This window comes from Thermobia domestica, chromosome 12 (assembly GCF_964235325.1).
Source record: "Thermobia domestica chromosome 12, izTheDome1.hap1.1, whole genome shotgun sequence".
Lineage (NCBI taxonomy): Eukaryota > Metazoa > Arthropoda > Insecta > Zygentoma > Lepismatidae > Thermobia > Thermobia domestica.
This window is the reverse complement of record NC_137465.1, coordinates 139,919,207-139,943,334: the sequence shown is the minus strand read 5'-3', so window position 1 is coordinate 139,943,334 and position 24,128 is coordinate 139,919,207. Positions and strand designations below refer to the sequence as shown.

General features: G+C 35.9%; 2 protein-coding genes across 3 annotated transcripts in view; one reads left to right on the top strand and one right to left on the bottom strand.

The window, feature by feature from the left end:
- The window catches only part of rb (adaptor related protein complex 3 subunit ruby), a 103,120-nt gene extending 85,850 nt beyond the window's left edge, over nucleotides 1-17,270 (top strand). The window contains exons 16-20 of the mRNA XM_081734160.1: nucleotides 999-1,096; nucleotides 2,409-2,597; nucleotides 13,134-13,359; nucleotides 14,695-14,833; nucleotides 16,870-17,270. Of these exons, the coding sequence (XP_081590286.1) occupies nucleotides 999-1,096; nucleotides 2,409-2,597; nucleotides 13,134-13,359; nucleotides 14,695-14,833; nucleotides 16,870-17,023 (806 nt within the window). The 3' untranslated portion in view covers nucleotides 17,024-17,270. The remainder of the gene's footprint in view (nucleotides 1-998; nucleotides 1,097-2,408; nucleotides 2,598-13,133; nucleotides 13,360-14,694; nucleotides 14,834-16,869) is intronic.
- The window catches only part of LOC145666685 (protein FAM169B-like), a 103,530-nt gene continuing 96,665 nt past the window's right edge, over nucleotides 17,264-24,128 (bottom strand). For both annotated transcript variants that reach the window (XM_081734163.1, XM_081734164.1), the window contains exons 6-7: nucleotides 23,645-23,818; nucleotides 17,264-17,585 (exon numbers count right to left, since the gene is read on the bottom strand). In XM_081734163.1, the coding sequence (XP_081590289.1) occupies nucleotides 17,461-17,585; nucleotides 23,645-23,818 (299 nt within the window). In that variant the 3' untranslated portion in view covers nucleotides 17,264-17,460. The remainder of the gene's footprint in view (nucleotides 17,586-23,644; nucleotides 23,819-24,128) is intronic.

Sequence of the window (24,128 nt, the reverse complement as noted above, 5' to 3'; positions counted from 1 at the left end):
CTGTATTTTCAACTCTTGGTATGGTATGTAGTAAGTGAAATTAGATTGAATTTCAAAGTTTGAAAATGGTCGTGTGGGTCGGGAATGGAACCCGAGTCCTCTTCCATGTGAGTTGTTAACCATTGCGTTTCCTAGTTGTTCAAACCACCAACTTGTTTTTTAAAGACTGGGTAGAGTAGTGGCTTGTTTATACGATCAATTGACCCGGGTTCGATTCTTGGCCCAGTCGCGCAATTTAACAATTAAATATCTTCACAATGCATCGTACAATATGTGGTTATATGTAGTGAAAGTATATTGTAGATTCTGATGTTTTACACACAAAATATATTGTTTAAAATAGCGAGTAGTAGAATGATATGTTAAGTTCTTGTATACTCTTGCATTTAAGAAAATTTCTAAACAGACTTGATGATTTTATACTTTACTTCTAGATGGGATAGTAAACAATTTTGAAATTGAATTCGATTGATTGATAATCATCTTGTTAACACTGAGATTATGTCGTCGTATACCACAAAAATGCCGAAAGCGCCAAACAGTATATATTTATTTATTAAAGGAGAGCAAATTAAAGATGTTTATTCGATGTTGCCCATAATTTTTACTAATCTAAATATTTTAATCTCAAAAATATTGTTCGAGATAAATTTATGCTGTTTCGTCAAATAATAGAATGACACATAAGGGGTTGATGCTAGAATTTTAATTTGGAGCTTATACTCCTTACAACTAGATGAAAGATAACCCAGTTCAATTAAGTGTGTGACTCGAACCACAACCATGTGTTGGAAAACAAATTCAAACCACTCGATATATTTGGAATTGAGTATTTCAAGAATTGTTTTTCTTTTAGCTCTGTTTTGTGTTTGTTCCAGTGATACGTTCTGTTATTATAAATTAAAACAAAACGGGTTATTTAGCATTGTTTTATTAGTTATGAACATGAAAATAGAAACTTCTAGTAAAGTTCATTTTAATTTATTACTCCTTTGTAGTTCCGCCCACTATCACACCTGTAATGACGCCGTCCCTTGGAGGGTTTTTAACCCCTGTTGCTGCTTCTATTACGCAGATTCCAGTGGCTTCGATTCAGGTGCGTATACATTGCATAAATATTTGTACACGAATACGTTTTTTTTTTTTTCCCTCCTAACTATGACGTCTACACACGTCGTGGATAATAACACAGTTGCCTAACTTATATCCTTTGTATGTTAGTAAAAGCTGCCAAGTTCAATATTTTTTCTGAAAACTGCCCATCTTCATTACGAAGGTAGAATGAGTTTTAATTTTGGGGAAAGAAGTGGGTAACAAGGAAAAGAGAATAAATTTAGAATTCTGTAAAAAATTTTCTTGCATTTTCCATTTTGCACTTTTGTCGCAGGGGTCTAAAATTAAACTACCAAAGTGCAAAATGCCTTTGTAAAGTAATTCGATCTTCGTGTGAGTAAGTTAATTAATGAATAAAGTCAAAGAATAAGTGATTGAAACCATACGGGAAAACTCTTGCACACGCTATCAACAAAGTAGTGTTTCCTGTATCTCCTTAAAATTAATTTCAAATGCGTCAATATTGTCTTAAGTCATTATTCTCGTAGTTTAACTACTTTCTGTTTTTAAGAAGCCTATCCTTGAGCTTATGTTTTGGATGTTTTATTTATTTATTTATTTATTTATGTTAGATGAAGGCTTCAATTAACAGCTTCCGTACTTTACTAACTTAAGCGGTATTCACATTAGGATTTTATGTTGATTGATTAATGACAAAAAGATTCTCGTGTTAAAAGCCATGATGATTCAGTTGTGAATAGCTGAACTTGAGGCTGCACCGTATGGATTTGGTGGTAGATAGGCAGCATGTCGTGAGTTTCGCAAGTTTCTTTTTTGAGCAGTTTATTTAATACTTCGTCTTTGTATTTATTTATATCATCATTAGTCAATAAAATATAGCATGTGATATAACCTATTTTACTATAGGAAAATAGTACGTAGCTTTTTCATTGTAAAACAGGGTGATAGTGTGAGATTCCAGCTCTGCCTGTGTAAACATACTTGGACTAGTGCGACATCTATGTTGTTCACCCATCGCTATACGGTCTTTCAATATGGCTGGTACTCTTCGTTGCTATAAATATGAAATCATTCCATGGATCTTTTAATATCAAATATATATTTATATGTATAAAATTGCACACATTAAACTCTTTGTTCACAGTTAGTTGCATGTGTTAAATAGTAAGTATTGAAAAAAATATTTTATTTTGCATATAATAAAAATCTGTTTTCAAACAATATATAAATATCACAATTTACTAGACATAAAATTAATAAAATATTTTTGTATATTCTGTTTAATGTTTCTAACAGCATCATTAAATATACTTTTATCTTTATTTTCTAAACAGCCCGCAAGTCCAAGCTTTATTCCTATAGCATCAAAGGAACTTCTGAGTAAGATGAGTGGCGGAGGTTTGAGTGTATCGTATAGGTTTACACGGTCACCACATTTATACTCACCAAGTATGGTGTCTGTGGAATTAACTTTCATAAATAAAGGTAGCGAGGAAATTAAGGATATTAGAGTTGGCCAAAAGGTTAGTATATAGTAGTTTTGAGCATTCAAATAAATTTAATTCGAAGCAAACTTTTTACCTTCTGATTATAAGAAAATTTATAAGAAGTTAATCATTTGGAACAAGTTAAAATCTGAAAATAAATAAATGAAAATAAAATAATAATTTTTGCACCACATTATGCGAAGTTCATGTATGAAATGTAGTAATTCTTGATATATATTAATATAATAAAGCTAACTAACAGATGCATTATATGTGAAGTATACACGCATGTTCAATCATCAATGGCTCAAAAATACTGAATGATCCAATTAATCTTTCACCAGTTTCTCTATTGACATCTCAGAATGGATGCTTTTTGACTCCATGAAACTGACTAATAAGACAAGAGGTGGAACAGTATGTTAGAAAGTATATAAAGTGGCCCAAAATCCCCCTACCAAGATTAAAATCGTATTATATAGGGACGAAGAAGCATGGATAGTTCAAACTAGGCTGATTTCAATGAATAGTGACTGGAATTTACAACTCATATTCGATGTGTTTATCGTTCTATTCAGTGATTTTATCATTTTGTATAAACAAAGGATTCGAACTTAGCACCACTCAAAAACAGTCTATCAATTTGGGGATTTTTATCACAAGATTAGTCCTTTAACCGTGGAAAATGTAGCTATATTTATTTTGGCGCCTGGAATGGGTGACGAAGAAGAAAATGTGTGAATGACAAAATTTAAATTATATAAGTATTAATTTTGGCGCGAAAAACTAAGACGACACGCGATTCAGGCGGCTTAAAATTCAAATTAAACCATATCATTGAAATTCTTGGCGCGATTTAGAACATTCTTGGTACAGGAGTAGACCTTTAGCCTGGGAAAGTTCATAAGCATATATATTCAGGTTAGCAAAGGAGTCAAAAGGGTTAACGCCAAAAAGGGGCACTCGAACTTCAAATTCAGTATCATCACGTTTTCGTGAGGAAACTTGGAGAAATTTATAACAAATGTCGATCGGATTTATGTTGTAAAGGGCACAAAGAAAACAAACAACCACAGCTTATACCCACTTCTTGGTGGTCAAAACTCAGTAATAGGATGAATCTGTTTCTGAATCCAGAACTAAGAGCCAATAAGGATGAGAGGGCATAGATTTGAATTTTTTTTTTTTTTTTTTTTTAAATGTTTATTCGAAAAAATGCTTAGATAAGTATTAGGGTGTACCGAAAAAAACTTTTTCTCGAAATGTTAAGGTGGGTAGTGCGGAAAAGTGGCCATTTGTGACCAAAAAGACGCCAGATTTTTTTCAGATTTTTTGGAGGTCTTTTAGGTGGCGCGCATCGACTTTGAAGTTTTGGATATGCAACCACGCACAACAATTTCACAAAATTCTTAATAATTGATTATTTTATGTAATTATTTGTAGGTTAAAGTAATTTCTCATTTGTTCCTGGCAAATATATTAAATTTGTGCCTCAAGGGGGGTTCTTATGTTATTTACGTATTATTTTTGGCTAGAAAAGTGATTTTCAGTTAAAATTCCTTTCTTTCTACGGATTTTTTCTAATTTCTTATCAGTTTGAATTTTTTCGATAGTTTCTAGATATAAAACACTAAAACACGGTTTTTCAGGGTTCAAATTTATTACCGTTTCTCAGTCTCTGTCCAGCTCTTTGCTTATTTTCATTGCTAATTGTGCCATGAAACTAACCCAGAACTCACCACGAGGAGGTAGCTGGACTGCGAGCTCCACCCACTCCAAATTATCATAGTAAAGAGAAGTTTACTAAGAGGCTAGCCAGGATTTTCTTTTAGTTTTCTCCTTTAACTTTATAGTCACTTTTTGTTTGAAATGTCGGCATATGTCCTCTAAATTTCAATTTTGCTTTGATGTAGCCCTCACGTGCGCTGGCGCCGAAAACGGAAGAAGCAGCCTCTGTAACAATTTCCACAAGTCGCTCTACACCTTGGGTGTGACAGGGGAAGTCTTGAAATTCTACTTTTTTTTTTTTTTTTTTGTTTTTTTTTTGTTTTTAATGTATTCATCTACTTCTTCATTTGTCATCTTCTTGGTCAGCGAAGGCTCGTGGAGGGAGCATGAAGCCCAATAAATCATCTCATAATATTGCTCTGCATTAAAATTGATGACTGGTAAAACAAAAGTTCGTATTCTCTTGCCTTTTGTCAATCCTCTTGCTTTCTTAATTCTTCTCCAGCCAAGACTTCTGATGTCTGGATTTTGATCCGTTACTAAAGCCAGTAGAAGATTTTCAGGGTGAACAAAAAATACATTTTGTTGAATGACCCTATCAGTCAGATTTCTCAAGTGGTCTGGAAGAAATCGGGACAAGTGGATCATATTCCAAAGGTGTCGGGCTCCGTCAGTTATCAATGGTTTCTTCTTGATATCAAACCACACCGGTGCGTACACGTTCATTATATACCTTGCAAGAAGTTGCAGCTGTTCAGAGGGGTGGGGTGTGCTTACATACAGCCGAACAACACGGCATGCTGTCGTTAACCATCGTGACTGGACAAGTGGCCCAGGCTTTTTCCTCGCTAGACTGCGAGGACAAATGCCACTCGAAACAGCTGAAGAGATATCCAACAGATATTGTTGATCCGTGCTTAAATCTGTTATACCTGACATTTCTTTCACCCAGGGGATTGTGATAGGTTCAAACTTACAAATTGGAAGATTTTCACAGGTTTGTATGGCTGTTCCAATTGGTCCTGAAAGTTTTGACGGACCTTTCGTGGCGCCATCTAATGTTGTAAATAAGTGGCGAATCGGCAATTCGTTCAAATGAAGAAGACAAACTGGTGTTGGAATCGTTTGCCGACTTTTTCTTCAATCAAACGGATGACTCCACCTTTCCATCCTGTATTTACCGGTGTGCCGTCACATCCGATCACTTATATATCACACATATCAATTGTTCTCTACAGTGAAATGAAATATACTATTTTTAATCTCCTCGGCAGTTCCAGATGAGGGTGTTGTGTGCCCTAAATAAACACACCCTGGTTCTTCTACTAAACACATATGTTCTTCAAAGCCATCTTTTCGGTAAAAAACGATCTCATTTTTGCTCCTTTGCTAAAGTTTTATTTTTACGCCCATCAAAGTAAAGTCCACTGATAGGTTTTTGATCTGGTTTTGATGTAGACTCAATTCCAGCTCGAAGTTTTTTTCATTTCTCGCGCCACTTTGTTTTTATCAACAACATTATCTTTGTTGTCATGTGAAATCATTCCCACATTTTCCAAAGTAGCAGATACTATAAGAGCAACTTGTTTCCTCGAAGCCCCTGTTCTATAAGCAGCTGAAGCAACGGCTTTTAGATCTAGACGTTTCTGTGGTTTTCCTGACTTTGAGGCTGATGCCACTGGCTCAAACTCCGAATCACTTGCTCCAGAAATATCAGTTGCACTTGAAGAGTCTTCTTTTACCGGAGATCCGGTCCTCCTCCTCTTCATACTAGTATCTGAAATACTTGTTTCTGATGCAGACCTCTTCTTCCTTCTTTCAGCCTTTTTTTGAATTATTTTCGTCATTTCAGGATCCACTTTTCAAATTATCATTTTTCTATTCGTTCGCTGGTCCATAAGAAATGGTTTCTCTGCTTCTGGCACTTTTTTCACTCTTTCACAGTTACACAACTTTTCTGGGTCGGTACACTTGCACGAACAAATATCAAAGAGTTTGTGTCCACTATCCCTAAAACGTTGTAGTTTTTCTTGAGTCGAAGCACGTTTTGCAGATTTACGCAAATTCACTGAAGATTTGTTATAATCCAAAATTATGTCCACTACTCATTTTTTAGAAACTGTAGGAATCGAAGCCTTTGTCCAGATTTGTATCGTCTTATTCGCGGTAGCGTTCGCCAAATCTGTGAGGGAAGGATTTTCACCAAATACATCCTTTCTGTGGTTTCTTTCCCAGAGGAAATGTTTAATAACATCACGATAACTTGGAAGTCTATTGTCGGGAAGCTCTTCTGGCCAACCAAATAGCAAGTCCTTGTCCGTCTGACGCAATACTTTCTTCTTACTCATTGGAAAAACACTTTATAAGAATTACAAAATGGTAGTAAGTGCGCAGTGAACACTGAACAACGACAAAAAGTAACGCAATTCAATTATCGATACACGCGGAACACTAGCAGTCAACAGCCGCAAAGTTCAAGTCAGACTAAGCGTCTCTTATTGAAAACATACAAACCCCTCTGCCCACCCCCCTTGTAACCCCTACGAAAGTACCAAAGTTTGCTTCCCACTACCAACCCCTTCTCCTACTCTCTCTCTCTGCCCAACAATGATAACACAATCCCTTCCCCGCCTAAATCTGTTACTGTATTTTTTTTTTTTTTTTAGATTAAAGTCGCTTTACTTTTTCTTATTTTCTTTTCTTCACGCTTCACCGATATAAACAACATAGAACCCTTTCCCTGAGGCACAAATTTAAGATATTTGCCAGGAACAAATGAGAAATTACTTTAACCTGCAAATAATTACATAAAATAATCAATTATTAAGAATTTTGTGAAATTGTTGTGCGTGGTTGCATAACCAAAACTTCAAAGTCGATGCGCGCCACCTAAACGACCTCCAAAAAATCTGAAAAAAATCTGGCGTCTTTTTGGTCACAAATGGCCACTTTTTCGCACTACCCACCTTAACATTTCGAGAAAAAGTTTTTTTCGGTACACCCTAATAAGTATCATATCTAAAGTCTGTTCCAGGCAACCTGATAGGAAACTTCCTTACCACCCTCCACTTACCACTGCAGAAGGGGAAAGCAAGTCGCAGACCTTCACAGGGAGGGAAGCTTTTCTAATAAACAGAATCATGTAAACTCTAAATTCGTACGTCAATTCGCTCGCATCTGATGTTGAGAAAGCACTGCTGTTCGTTTTAGCTATCAACCCGAGTAACAATCAACTTCCATTTTTAATTTTTGTCCTGAAGAAAAGTTTGCATATTATTTATATACTAAAGTTTACCCTACGGTAAAATATTTTATTCTGTTAACAAATATCGAAAACATTAAAATCAATAAGACCTCAATTTGCCCAATTTTGTACGAATTTGGAAGTTGATCCCTAACACAAATATAAAAACGGGAACTTCCGGGTTTCGAAAAGAAAATGTTGATTAAAATATTTCGAGCGAAAGAGGCAAACATTCAGGTGAATTAAAACGCTATACAAACTTTTATTTCACAACAACTACAGCTCACCGAATAGAAATAGTAAAGTTTATATGTATTAGATAAGCATGACACGTTGCTTGTATGGGAAATGCGCACTAAGTCACCAAGTCCTATTCAAAAGCTCTAGGAGAAAGAGACTATTAGGTGGGCTTTCGGCTCCGGACAATATAAAGCGAATCTTTGAAGGATGGTTGACAACAAACATGGTACATTGACTTTTTGCACGTTAAAATCTAATGGGAATGTTTGTTTCTGCTACGATGAACCTTTGAGCTCTAAGCCAAAGCGTTCGTTATTTTTGTATAATTGAGTAAACTCATATTCATCATTACTCTTTTTTTCTTATACAATAATCCAACTCTTGTTACAACATTAGACTATCCTGCACACTTGGGGCCGCTGTGGCCCAGTGGTAGAGTTTTTATATGGTGTGGTGCATGAGGTCCGTGGTTCGATCCCAGCTCGCACCGAGTGAACTTTGTGGTGGACAAACACCGCGTGCGTGGATTTCCTCTGAGATCTTCGTTTCCTACCACTTTCTTCATTCTACCATTTCTGTCATTTCTCATTATCACCGTCTCCTTTAGCCTAGCCGGCATAATTGTGGAACGTAAAACTCAAATATTTCATTTCATTTATATTCTGCACGCCATAATCTTCTCTCTCTTGCAACGTAATTATTCCAAATTATTATTCCTGTTAATGGAGACCAATAATATTTCTAAGACAATAAAATGTCATTTTCCCCTCTTCTGCAAGAGAGGCTTAGCAAATAAAATTATTATTGGAACACTATTATCAGTGTATATATTTTTCTTTTTGTTCTTTTTAATGTAAGAACATCTGTTAATAAGAAAGGAAACGAGTTTTTTTTAGTATTATTTCAGGTTGTATTGTTATCATCTTAACGCTCTGATAAATTTACCCATACATATTGTACTTAGTTTTCGTCTCAAGCCCGACTGCCAAGAAAAAGGAAAATAAACAATAAAACTGTTCAATAAGATTTCCATTATTATAGCACGTGTTACTTACCTAACCAATACAGGCAAATGTAATTAAGTGTTTTAAAATACGTAGTGTTATTATGAATGTTGTAAATTATTATTTAGACATGTTTAGATACACTCTATACTTCCATGTGCGGGGGCTAATGGTGGAAGACGGAACACCAACATTCACCTGTACTTGAGCGTGGTCGGGGAAAAATCATCTTCTTTTTCCTATCAGGTTACGTGAAACAAATTATAGTTACATGTATGGTTTGGAATGAACGTATAAATTACTTTGCCGTGTACAGCACTTTGATATCTCAATCCGTTCCGGAGATATGATAAATATTTATACAGTTCGCAGCACTGTTGCAAATGACGTTTTATGAAAAATATTTAAAATGATTGTTGTTTCCTTTCTCGTTTATAGCAATATAGCAATAGCTTTTAGTAGTAATTACAACAAGTTCTCGCAATTACATGATTTAAGCAATGTTGCAAACTTCGGCAATATTTATCATCTCCAGAACGTCTTGAGAGAGAGGGAGAGATTATTTATACTATACAAACTGACAAGTAGGTAATGAATAGTTATTGAATCAGAAATGTATATGGTAAGAGCAGAAGGCAACAATTGAGATAGAAGGAGAGAGAGAGAGAGAGAGGAAAAGTAGCAGTTCAGAAAGGAGTTTAAAAAGCATGCTCATTGTCACTAATTTTGTTTACTCTCTATATTGAAGACGCAATGAAAGAAATCAAGGACATTCACAGCATATGAATAATTGTTCATGGGCAGAAAATATACATGCTTAGATTTACGGGCAGTATCTTAATGTTGGCAGACAGTGAGAAAAAATTAGAGACAGATCTAAACGGTATGCAGCAGCTATGTAGCAGCAAATTCAACATGAAGATTAACAAGAGCAAAACGAAAGTTTGGAATATGCTAGAAAAGAAACAAGAAAAATTAAGAACAAAATAGGAGAAGTGGAGGATTCTGTTACTTAGAGAGTAAAATAACGAGCCATAACAGGTGAAAACAAGATGTAAGATCTAGAATAGCTCAGGGGAACAAGCCATTTGAAGGAAGAAAGAAGCTTCTAACCAGAAGCACCGGCATAGAACTGAAGGAAAGGCTCAGAAAAGCACTTGCATGGAGTGAGATATTGTGTGGATGTGAGATATGGTCACTAGAAGAAGAGGAAAAAGCGGAGAATGGAAGCCTTCGAAATGCGATGCTATAGAAAAGTGATGAAATTTAGATGGACGGACAAAGTATCAAATGAGAATGTATTGGAAATGGTAACAGAGGAAAAGAGTATATTGAAGAATATTTCGAAAAAACGAGATAGGATCATTGGACACATGGAGTAATCTCATTAGTAGCTATGGAGGAAATTACAGAAGGAAAATTACCTAGAGGAAGGCTGCGATTGAAGTATACGGACGAAATAATACATGATACAGGGAAGAAAAGCTACAAAGACGCAGGATAGGGAAGGGTGGAAAACTGCGGCAAACCAGTCGAGAGATTGCTGACCTGAGATGATAATGATCTATAGTAATAATTGTTTCAAAATGCACGAATTTTCTTTATCAAAATATACCTGTAAAGTTAGCCACTTTTTAATGGAACCGATGGTTGCCAACACAGACAAGTTTCACTATATTATCAAACGAAAACAAGAGGGGGCGCGGTGGCTCAGTGGTAGAGCGTGCCCGGTGCTCGGTCACCTCCGGTGCTTGGGGTCCCTGGTTCGATTCCAGCTCGCGCCGTGTGAACTTTGTGGTGGATAAACACCGTGCTCGTGGGTTTTCTCGGGGTTCTCCCGTTTCCTCCCACTTTCTTCATTCCACCATTTCATTCATTTCTCATAATCACTGTCTCCTTTACCCTAACCGGCATAACCGTGGGGAGTAAAAATCAACGATTTCATTTCATTTCAAACGAAAACAACTTTACTGTTTTTATCGCTCCTGAATACAGTTTGGTCATCAGCCGTGGAAAGTTTTGCGAAAGCCTCGGGTTCGATTCCTGTTGAGGCTCATGAGGTTCTGATTACACTCTAACACGTTTAATACAGCTCAGGTGCTAAAAGAAATATTAAATTCAGAACCAATTAACCAATTAATACGTAATAAATATTATTTCTGCAGTATAAAACGTATAATAATTATCACCTGAGTTTGTCATTCGTATTCTTTTCCCCTTTTCACTTATGACAATAGATACAGTTGGTACCAGAAAAAAAAAAAAGCGCATATTGATACTGTTAAATGTATCTGCAGGGTACTGTTAAAGTTTGATTTTAAGCTTGCTCAGTCGCGTGTTTCTTACCTTCTCGCGCCGAAATTAATATTTATGTAAATCATTTGAATTTTGCCCTCCTCTCCCCCCACCACACACACACACACACACACGCACTTATCTATCGCCACCTTGCCAAATTTTCCACAGTTGAAGGACTAATGTTTTGAGAAAAATGCCCCAAATTGCATAGACTGCATCCTAGACCTTGCACCAAAAGTGATCCAAATCGACAGTCCCTACATTCTAGGCCGCAGTGTTCTCAAAATTTTACAGGTTTTGTCCGGAAAGTGTTGCAATTTGTCTTTCCCGGCGCTGCTTCTAGTGGCATCGCGTTCGGATCTGTTGGGTTATTTGGGGAAGACTTGGGAAAGAGATTCACAGCGCTTTCGAGCTCTGGAAGCGTCAAGATCACTTTTTCCGTGAATCTCCCGTTAGTGCGTGTCATAACGTGCAGTGGAGAAAACTATCGAACAATGTTACCCGATCAGGCTCTGTGCTAAACTGAATAAAAGCCTCGCCGATATCCACCAAATGATTTAAGAAGCCTGCGGGAACTCTGCTCTCTCCTATTCTCAAGTTTTCAGGTGGTTGAAGTTGTTTAAAAACAGCCTGGAAATGGTGGAGAATGAATCCCGCTCCGGACGGCCGTCAACCAGCAAAAGTGACGGAAATATGTCTCGTGTTCATGATCTTTTAAATACCGATCGTCGAATGAGTCGAATACTCGACAGATTAAGAAAAAGGGTTGTGCGCACTCGAAAGGAGATTGCCGCTATCCTAATGTTGCATCATGACAACGCTCCCAGCCACACCGCTCTGCCCATCTGGGAATTCCTGGTCAAGCACAGCTTGGCAGCATTACCCCAGCCACTTACAGTGCTAACCTGGGTCTGGCAGACCTCTTGTTGTTCCCGGGGTTTAAGGTCACCTTGATAGGAATCCGTTTTGGAATCACTGAAACGATCCAAACGACCGTGACAAAGGCTCTAAACGATATTCCTGTCGAAGCCGTCCAGGATGCGTACCGTGCATGGAAAAATCGGTGGCAGAAGTGTGAGGATACCTAAGGGAGGTACTTTGAAGAAGTTTAAACGTTTGTAACAATATCTTAACTTTTTTTAAATTTTGGTTTCCTTTTTTATTTCTACGAACTTAATTGCACTATTATCTGGCAAACCCTGTATTATTGTCTTTTGCTGTACATTTTTTAATGTAAAATTCTGTATGTCAGTTCAAATATAAACATAATCCATACATTATCATTATATTGCGAGCGGTGGTAATGATTAGAAATAATGTAAGTAAAAGGCTAATAGTCACCGCAAGAAACAAAGCTTATCTCTAGGAAGTACTTTCGAAGAACATCGTCTTCATCGTCAGCCTGGGCACACTTCAAAAAGGATAATCCATACATTAATTACTTCAAACCAAGATGCTTTTTTTTTCTTCTTACAATTCGTTCAGTACATTTAGAATTTCATGATGGCCGTAGTATTACTTAAGTGAGGTACATAATATGTCTTAATATATGTGAAAGTATCTAATTCTCCTAACAAAAGTTCAAAATCTCGTTTAGAAAACAGCAATGTGATACAGCTTGGTTGCAGCAATAATTTATTAATAAAGAGCTCAAAAATCCTGGTGGGTTTTCTAGGCTGCGTCCACGTGGACAAACCTTGAAGAAAATTCACACACACGTTCCTTTTTCGTGGGCTGGGTTCTCTTGTCAAAAATATAATCTTAAATTATAAACGTATGGTTGCAAATTCGGTGAGAAAAAAGGAATATGACATTTATGGTTGCAAATAGATGTGGAATAATCGGGCTCTAAATATAATGATTCTGTATTCTAAGATGATGTCGTTCATCTGGACGCTTCAGAACTATTACTTCTCTCTCTCTCCCCCTTATCTCATGAAGTGTTTAGCGAAAATCTATTAGCGTACATACTATACTACATTCATTTATAATTTTCACTACTTTCTGGTAATTTGTTATATATGTACACTCTCAAAACTCTATAAATTAATTTTTCAGAATCTCCCTGCAGGCATGACAATGCATGACTTTGCTCCAATCAGTGTTCTACCAGTAAATGGTTGTCTTCCAGGAACAATAGGAATTGATTTTCATGATTCGACACAGGCTGTCAGTTTTGATATTTTGGCAGGTGGACGGAGCAGCAAAATCAATTTGAAAGCACCAGTTGGAGAACTCATACGCTCAGTCACGATGCCCGAAAGCTTGTTCATTACTGAACAAAGTAAGTAATGACATTCTTCACACAAAGTTGATCCTATCCAAGCATTATAAATATTAATCAATAATAAAGTACTAATTTTAATTATACATTGGAAGATAAAAATATGCAAGTATGTCATTTCTATGTAGTGTGTAGTTCTAATTTACCATTTTTTTTAAATATCTTTTTTAATGTAGTTTATTTGTGACATTAATTAAAATATTATGTAAACATATATGAATTAAAATTTGTTTCGAGTACTTCATGTGACGTTGAAAAGAAAGATTCTTTTAGATTTGTATAGTGTGTGTGTGTGTGTGTGTGTGTGTGCTAAGTGTAGGCTGGAAAAAAATGTACGATTCTTTTTACCTTATGATATGTTATATCTTAGCCATTTTATGATTTTTCGCTCTGGTAGTTGGACACACTGATGAGATCTATATATATGCTGGAAAAAATTGATAATGGCTTAATTAGGAATTCCTGTTTAGCAATATATATTTCTTTCTTTCAATGAGTGAAAGCATTTTCATTTTAATTCAAAAGGTGCTGTCCTGTAAAATTGTACATATCATGTTTGGCTGCCCTCCTATAGAAATATCCTCGCTTAGAATACGCATTTTAATCAAAACGATTTATAAAAATTCAGTCCAAGATAGGTACTAAGTATGCTTAAAAATTAATTTAAACGGTTTAGCCGTTTCTTTGTTATGATGTAATAGACAACGTTGATTTCGTTTTCGTCCTTCATTTATTTTGCTTGAAAAATCAAGGACACTATATCTCCTCTACAAGGATGGCAAAACATAATTGCTGTTCTTACAGAAGAGCAATTACAACCTTTTGAATTAAATTTAAAATATTTCTAGTTCACCAGTGAAAACGAAATATTATACTGCTAGATAGGGAATTTTTAATTAAGTCATTATCAACTATTTTCAGCATATAGATCTAAAATGTGACCAACTAACGGAGCGAAAAATCATAAAATAGCATCATGTTCTGCCATTCTCGCATAGAAATGTACTACATTATTGAAACGAAGCATTGTGCTAGTCAAGAATGGTAGAACAGTTTTTAGCATTTAACCTGAGAATCAATTTAACGGCACAGACAATATTTTATATTTTTAAAGCGAATATATAGTGATATGAAAAACTAAAGTATATTTATAGCAAATGGAACAACTATTCCACGGGAATTATAACTCTTTACATCAGTTGTTTAGAACTGAGTTAAAATTTTCTTCCGTTAATAGTCTGAAGTTAAATGCTAAAATAAGTGTTAAAACCTTCAACCAGTATTGGGATTTTACTGCTTGTCTTTGTTTTAATATTTACGTACTTACGCTTACAGATAAGCTGAGAGGTATGAATGAAAATATGGCAGTAGTAAAGCTGCCTAGCAGTCTTGCTGAACCAAAATCCTTTTGCCAGAGAGTGTATGAAGCGGTAAATGTAGCTTTAATACCAAGTATAGATGCTGATGTATATAGGTGAGTCTACCCTTGTCTGTTATTTTTTATTGAATATAATAATAACGAACATTTGAATTGAAAATTCGCATGCCTAAAACTCTCTTGAATTCGAGAGAAAATATCAGTGATTTTTGGTATGCTGTACTTGCGATTCGCAGTAAAGGGAAAATAGGATAATCGGCATGTAAAATACTATATCACCTATACCTATCGATTTTTTTATGTCTACTTTCCTTGTTTAACATCTACGGTATAACATTCGATCGGTGTTCCATTGTAAATACGCTTTTTTTTTCTTTCTTTCTTTCTTTCTTCTTCATTCAATGTTTGTTGGCAGAATAGCTTTAAGGCCTATGGTACCCGGAGGTTTAATGCAGCATTCACAAAAGCTTTCCGTTGATTTCTGTCCTTAGCCAATTGGATCCAGTTTCTATTTTGTAATAAAGTAAAATATCAAGTATTATTTCCTCTAGGTGTAAGCGTTATGTGTAGCCATAAAATTTTAGGATTTATAGATTTTCTATTCAATTTTCCCGACGTATATACAAATATTTAAAATGTGTTACTGTTGAAATACATATAGTTTGCATGATACTGTCGTCGTTATAAAGAAACTTAAATCACTTGCGCGTGCCTAAGGTTTTTCCTAAAACTTGTTAGTGTTAAAATACCAAATTCGTGAATTGTGTCCTTAGATCAGTGATTTCCAACCAATGTATCGTGAAATTTTAGGATTTACAAATAATGGAGCATTTAATAATTAGTCAAAAATCAATTTTGAGACAGACTGTACCAGTCACCACCTCCAGCAATAGCAACAATGCTCAGTACTGCATAGAGTCACTACTTTATAGGAACTTGTAATCGTACACTATTACAAATTATAGTTTTACTAATTAAAAAAAAAAAAAAAAACCAAGAAAGTGAGTCGCGACGTGGTGGACGTTGTAAAATATGTCGTATATCAAACAAGGTTGGGAACCACTGGCTTAGATGATAATTTTCCTTTGGATTAAAAATATGGCTTGTTATTATTAATAATAAAAAAAAAAATAACATATATGTAGTGTTGGCATTAGCAGTAGAATTTTACACTGAGAGGGAAAAAATATTCGTAAAATACGTATGTTTGAGATAAATAAGGATTCACTTTTGGGGGAAGTTAGGTAGTGTATATTTTAAGAGTCGGCTGAGGTGTGTAATCTGTTAATTTTAATAACATATGGCTGTTTTTATTTTGCTTTGTTTACTTGTTATATTAGGAGGAAGAATATTACATATCGCTCTAAAGATGAATACAGATAAACAGGATTCTTGGTTCAGTTTATTTTGCATAAAATTTACTGCAGCAAATTTTCGAATTTCATAAGTAGAAAAGCAAAAGAAATTTACACTGTCATTGAAGAGCCGCTCACTTTCATAATTTTGATCCACTGTATTTTAGTACTAATCGCTAAATTTCCATAAGAAATAATAATAATGAAAGAAGTCTGTGTACACTTTCAGCAAATTTCGACACAGTTTACCATGTCACCTCAGAATTATGAGTAGTTCTTTTTTCATCTTTTTTTCCTTTCCTTTAGGCTTACTATTATTCGATGTCAGTTCATTTCCTATTTTGTGGTTTCAGATGAGGGAATTGGCTTACTCAACTACTATGTTTTTAGTATCATTGTGTAAGTGCTGTTATTCTGCACAAAAATGAAATTATACATATAAAAATTGCTACTAGCTATAATTAAAAATGATGTTTCTAGTTATTTTTAAAATATATCTTCTTTTAATTACGTATATTAGTTTCTTTTTAACCTATTTCACTAGTGCTGCTAATAATAAAAATAATGATAATAGTTTCATAATTATCTTGGTCATGCTGTTGTTACTGGAAAAGAAACTCATAATTAAATATATGAAGTTCCAGTATTTGCCGATTTTATGTGGGAAGGAATAGGAGTTTTCCGCTCTGGAAATAAATTCGTAGTGGTCATACTAAACTGCAACGAGTTGAAACTGATAAAATTACTGTGTGTTACTACTTTTCCTCCCCTTTACAGGTTTGCGGGTCAGACATTATCGTCAAAGTCAATAGTCCTCATAACAGCGAGAAAAATGGAGGACGAGAAGATGAGCATTACAGTGAATTGTGAAAAGATGGTGATTGGATCCATGCTTTTGAATGAATTGAAAGAAAATATCACAAGGTCGTAAGTTTATGCACTATACAGGTGTGGTATTAATCTATAATACGATTACAAACAGTCTCATAACTATTTGGTGCTCTGAATTTTTTTTTTCTGTTATTGCATTTATATATGAAAGTGTTACAGGTATGTTATATTTGAACTGGCGTATTTCGAGTTCGCATGACTTGTTTCATTTGTTTAAAAAATGAGAGAGAAACTGTATATGCTGTAAAATGGGTACAAATACATTCCTATTTATCACAATTTTAAAAGTAGTTTTATTTTCTTACTTCCTATGTACCAAATATTTTATGATGTACAGTCTTAAAACTTCATGTTTCCTTGTAGTATCAGTATTAAGGAGTTTTCCAAGAGTAAACATTTAATCTTTCTACTACACACTGAGAGGATATATTACATGTTATTTTTCGTATGACCTACAACTTCAAAATCTATGAAGTCCTAAAGTCGGAGAATTTTCTTAAAGGAGTAATAAACCAGTTTGCGGCTTCCGGACTCTCCTACACCTTCAATTTCCCATATTTTATCTTTGTACTCCGGATGAAGTTGAAGGTATTTTTTCAGAACTGAAAATACACAAAGAAATAAATTAGATGTTAAAAAAATACTAAATTATTTAAAATATTTCATTTCTGTTATTATTTTAAATAATATACCTAGGTACTAGTAATCCATGTGGAATTTAGCAATTCTTTCACTCACAATTGAAACGAGATTTAAAAGAAAGAACAAGAGAGTTACATGTGGAGTGTTAAGCACCTTCAAATGAGAATTCAGTTCTCTTACTTTATGATGGTTGCTGTACCACAGATTAGCAGCGTTATCAAATTTCCTAATATTCCAAATCAGTGTGTCTCCAGCATTTGGCCGTACGTAAGTGGTCATCTGCCGTACGTCATGCTGTGTAAAATCGCAGCATGTGTTGAAGCGGGCGGCTATGGTGATGCAAAATAGGTGCGTATCTGTGTTTCAAAGAGGCCACATTGTGCGTGCGCGGTTAGTTGGCGCAAATGTTTTCAAGGTGGCCAGTGAGTTGCGAGGAACACTAAGGTGATGGCTTACAAAAGCCATGGCGAAACATCAAAACAGGAATAGTGAATACAAAAGAAACTTCATGACAGGGATCGCCTTGCATTGAAGATGCTGTCACCAAGGATCATGGAGCGACTGTGGAACTCAATCTACTGTGACAACCACAGTCTGCAAGTTGTATAACCTGAACATCTGCAGTCACGTTGCAATTTCCTAACAACAGGCCGTGCTTACATAAGGAGAACACCCAAAGAAGCTTGTGCTCTGAACTGTCTTCTTCTTAACTGAGAAACATGAAGGTGGCTGTGTGATATGGTGGGTTCCAGTTTCCTATTCCATGTGTTCTGTAATGATGCTTAGATGATGCATTATAACCAGTGTGGGCATTTTAAGTAGTCATGTGGATCTTATGGTCCAGATGTTTCTGGCCAGTAACAATTTTCCAAGGTGACAATCCACCGATTCACACTTCTAGACTTCTTGAGGCGTGGTTTCGTGAACATCGGAATGAACTAAAATACCTGCCCTGGCCTACTTAATCCCCAGAAATCTATATTATGGATGATTTGTGGTTGGTTCAGGAGCAGATATTATTCTTCATCCTCGATGACGGAACTGAGTATCAAAAGATAGGTATCAATTAATATCTTCACGTTCCTTATTAAAGTAATGCAAATGTGCGGTATCGACATGAGAAGAAAGTTCGTACATCTTGACGAAAAATTTTCTTAGATTACCTTGAGAATTTCACAAGACATATAGCTGTAGTAAATGTTGAGGCACGCATACCACCTTGAGGACTACTGGATAGCTTTGTACTTAGTAACGCGAATCCTGCTTCTCAGCTAATTACAGTATTGCCATACTGATGTCTTTCAGTGATTACAGGATGGAACCTTAGTTTTTTTTTTTTTTTTTTTTGTTTTTTTTTTAATTTCTTTTCTTTTCTTTTCTTCAGATGTGAGAACGATGGGAATTAGATTTTAAGTCGAAGAAAATAGAGCATGAGCTCAGTTTTTCTCACTCAAATTGACATTCATTACACTCTTCCAGTCTCCTGTGATTTCAGACAAAATCACATACAACACTGGCTCTTGGCGTGGTGTCTTTTCTCTCTTAGCTCCTGTAGACAATGCATCTAAGAGAGATCGCTTTCGGTTGCTGAACGGAGCTGCGATACAAACTGCCATATTCTTACCGGATTGTATTGCCTTGCATATAGAGCCAGTAAATGATCTTTTTGTATCGATATAGCCTGAGGTACCCTTTATCAGGTCTTGTACTGAGTTTCAACTGGTCTGAGTAGAATCTATCGATATTTCAGAACAGAATTACTAACTCCTTGCCTTAGGTCATTTCTCTTACAACTGTCTATCCTTCAATCATATTCTCTGTTCCGCTTTCGACTGTTCAACTGTTTCCAAAATACTCTCACGTGGATAACAATTAAACTCACTGGCGCATGCACTTGTCAACGAAACTAAATTCCAAAATTCTGTGTTGTAATCAGTGCTTTCCAGTATTGCCAATTGTAGACAAGTATCGGAACTAGCAGAACAGTATTTAACATATTTGCAAGTATCAGAGCGCCCTTTTTCAGTAAAAGTTTTTTTTTTTGTTTGTTTGTTTGTTTTTTGGTGTGTGTATGGGGGGGGGGGAGTCTGTATCAATTTCCCTTATTGAAATATAAGTCTGCTAGATCTCTTTTTTACTCATCTCTACTTAGTCAAATTATTTGGATCGTGGCCAATGTATTGAAAAATATCAGTGATTAGATAAAAAATAATAGTGATGATAAGAAACAGAAGACCATATAATACAAGGTAAATATAGTCCATGTGTGTGGAAGTTGGTGGGATTTCTATTTCCAAGAAGGAGGCTGGCAGGGAGACCCTTCTGTGTTTGTTGTACCTTTTTTGTTCACTACAAGTTAAATCGCAACAGGCTATCACTTCTCCGTGATTCAATTTTTAATATTGCACTTACTTTCTTTCTTCTTTTCGAGGCTTCATTGACCTTTTACTGATGTATAAAACCACACAGTTCATTTGAAAAATACGGTTATATTGAAAAAGCAATAAAATATAAGATTTGTACTGCACTTCGGAATAACTAACTCTTGCCCCCTCTTTCAGGTTTACTTCACAGAATTCAACTTAACACAGATTAAATTCTGTGAAGTGGCGCTGAAAGAAGATGTAAGTGCTAATTACACCAAAGTGCAGTCCAGATTTTATATTTTAGTGCTTTTTAAAATATAACCATGCTTTTTACAACGAGTTCTGTGGTTTTATACGTTAGATAAAGTTCAAGAAACAGATATCAAAAAATGTTAGGATAATTAATGTGTAATATATTTGCAGATATGTCGAGAACTGAACAGTAAGTAGTGAAAAATACCACGGGGAAGTGTCTTCTTGGGCAGAAAAACATAGTGAATATTAAATGTTCGTGTAGCTGTACCAAGGCCCATAGTGGTCTAGTCTCTTTTAAATAGTTGAAAAGTGACCAAAATCTCATCAAAAAATAACTTTAAGCCTTGATGCCATACTTGGGCATACACTGATTTTACATTTTTTTTCAACCAAAATAGAGCCGACTGGATTATAACTGAAATACATATTTTAACATGTTAACATTAAAAATTGTTTTACTTAAGTTTGTCAGCTAATAAAAAAATGAATTCCTTGTGTTTAGAGGTTCATTATTAATTACATACTTTGCACAGTCCTAGAAGGAAGAATAGACACAGAAAGGCTCTCAAACCCACCTTGAGAGCTTAAGCACCCACTAACCACCCACTGTGCTTTAGAAAGAAGAAAGGCTGAAGGAGAATAAAGCTGACTTGGTTCACATGTGGCAGCACAGCTGCACATAGTAGCAAGTACTGAAGTTTTCAGAAGAGTAATAAGTAACTGCCTTTTTCCATATATTTTTATAATATTTTTCTCAGAAAACTGCCCATGCAAAACATAAATCACACCAAAAAATTACTTTAGCTCCTCAAAAATGTAACTTTTAGTGACAAACTTGAAAAAAGTAACTTTTAGTAACTAACTTGGAAAAAAAAAAAAAAAAACTAAATGGAGAATTGGCAATGGCTTTCATGTTCTTGACGCTAATCCTTACATTTCCGACGCTTTGAACTCATGTTTGCTGAGTATGAGTGCATTTCTGGGCATTTTTCATTAAGTGTTCCCACACATGTGAATCACCCTGCTTCATCTGTTGTGTGACACTCCAGATGTCTTTCCAGAGCATTTGAGTACAAATTCGCTGCACTTAATACTCAGAATGTCACTGTTGGCCAGCATCCTTACCTGGCGATTATGCAACCACACACAACGGGCATGAAGGTGGCCGCCATTTTGTATTTGTTCCAGATATCGACTTAATACAAACGAATTATTGTTACCTGGTAGAAACCCTATCAATTCATATCCATTTAGAACAATTTTCATTTGGCAGATTATCCGGGACTCCCTATGTTCCTTTGGGGAATCGCTTACGCGTGCATGGTAGGATTGTGAAACATGCAAAATTCAATACAGCAGGTATGACTTCTTCAGTGAATTTTTTACCCGCTCTCTCTACGTTGGGTAGTTTCCGAACTATTGGCGTCCGAAAGTCATTTTTCCACGCTTTCGGCACGTTGTAGATCCGAAACTAGGTCCGATAGCCGAAAGTTCAAGAGAACTTTTTTTCTTATCTCAGTGGCAGGCGTCACCTCGCAAGAGTTGTAACACTTATTTTGCAACACCCGATATACCAAGGCAGTCAAAAAGTTCCTGGAATTTTGTTGTAGCTCTTTATTGCCACATATAAGTACATATTTACCTAATCGCCTTCAAAATAGGCATCTTCGGAACACACACACACTTGCCCAACTGCTCTTGCCAATGCTGGAAACACAGGCGAAAGTCCTCTTTTGGTATTTTCCGAAGTTCAGCCGTAAAGTTGGTTTTGATCGTCTTCTACGGTGGCGAAACGGCTACCTTCGAGGCCAATTTTTCTTTAAAGCATTGTCACCGTAAACTGTTTTAAGGCTCTCGAAATCTTTGAATCAGATTTCCCCAATTGGCACATGAACTTAATGTTTGCGCGTTGCTTGAACTGCGACATTGCACCAACTGATCACCACGCTCTCCTCTGTCCAGTTACACTATTCGCATACTGCCTGTTACAATCTATTTACACTTGTCACAATTCATAAGTAGACAAACTAAGGACTGTATTGTACAAGATTCATTGTGATTACATCACAAATACCGAAACTACAACATTCCGGGGATTTTTTGAATGCCTATATGCACACACCAGGGCATTCAAAAAATCCCCGAATGTTGTAGTTTCGGTATTTGTGATGCAATCTCAATATATATAAAAGGGATGATCAGAAAATAAGGTTACAAAGCCTGCAATGAAACGTGTATGTGTTATTTCATATAACCAATACAGCCAATAGATAGTACATACATTAGGTTATTTTCCAACATAATCTCCATATCGGTTGGGGCATTTGTCGCATTTGAAGATTTCCTCCTGATAAAAATCCTATCCTTGCGTGTTCAGCCGCGTTGTCACGAAATGTTTCAGCTCCTCTGAAACGAAGCGACGACCTCCTAGGCTCTCCTTCAAGTGCGAGAATAGATGAAATTTGCTTGGAGCGAGTCCGGGAGTACCGAGCGAAACTGCTTCAACTTCTGTGGTGGTCTTCTGAGTTCCTCGTCGGTGATGTTTTTTTCTACCAGCCGCAAACTTTCGACACCATTCTGCGATATGCTGACGAGACATTATAGTCTATACCAGCTGCAGGTGAATTTCAGCCACGTTACATGTTTCGCCCACAGAAATCAAATAACTGAGAGGACTTCTTCGCGAGACCACTTTTCCGAAAGAGTCGCCATTTCTGTTTACCTACAATTAGCGCCGAAGGTGGCGGGTGGTTGAAATTACACAATTACCAAAATTCGGTAGATTTTTTTGGATATCTAACTAAAATTATGCTCCACATTTCTACTCATACTTGTTCAAACCAGCGAAAATTCGGTTGAGTTGGAGTTTAGCGACCCCTTCAGTAATGAGTGAATACAAGACATGGATCTACACGTTAACGTGAGATCCGAACCATATGAACTCTCGCTGGGAATCGAACCGAGGTCTTCCGTGCTAAGACGTGTACGCAAACCAAAACCAATTAAAAGAGACAGGAAAAAGTAATAATTCTGTAATTAAATCAACTTGTGAAATATAATAATGCTTTGTGTCTGTTTAGACTCAAATACCCTTTCCTGGGTTTACGATGGCTCAGTGGTAGAGCGTTCACTTCTGGTACTTCGGGTTCTGGTTCGATTCCAGCTCACGCCAAGTGAAGTGGTGGACAAACACCGTGTACGTGGATTTCCTCGGGATTCTCTCGTTTCCTCCCACTTACTTCATTTCATTCATTTCTCATCATCACCGTCTCCTTTAGCCTAGCCGGCATATACGTGGAACGTAAAACTCAAAGATTTCAAATATCCTTTCCGTAAATTTAGAATAAAGTATTGTTGCAAGAAACATAAATACGTATAAAAAGAATAAGATTATTTACCTCTGTACATGGATAGAGAAATTGGTGTACTAAATCCGATATTTTGATTTGGGTATGTTTGTATTACATCATCGATCATGCTTACACCAAATCCTTTTCTCCGATGAGAACGGCGTATGTAAACTGAGTCTACAGTATGCATTACGTAATGGGATAATGTATCTGCTGACGTACCTGTAATAAATTAATTAATAAAATGTATCATTCACTGTTAATTTAAAACTAACGTACCGCGGTAAATTTTTGTTCATTATTTTGTTGATAACTATGACGGCTTTCGAGAAGAAAAGCAGGTTTCAAAAATTTATGAGAAATAGCCGAGAAAAAAATACAAATATTTTACCATAATTAATATAGTGGTAGTTAACAGGGATTGAACTTACGCAGGTAGTTCAAAAAACGCGCAATTTTCAGTCACATTTTTTTCGAAGTAAATTTCATTTTGAACTTCCTACATAATATCGGTAAATAATTAAATGAAAAG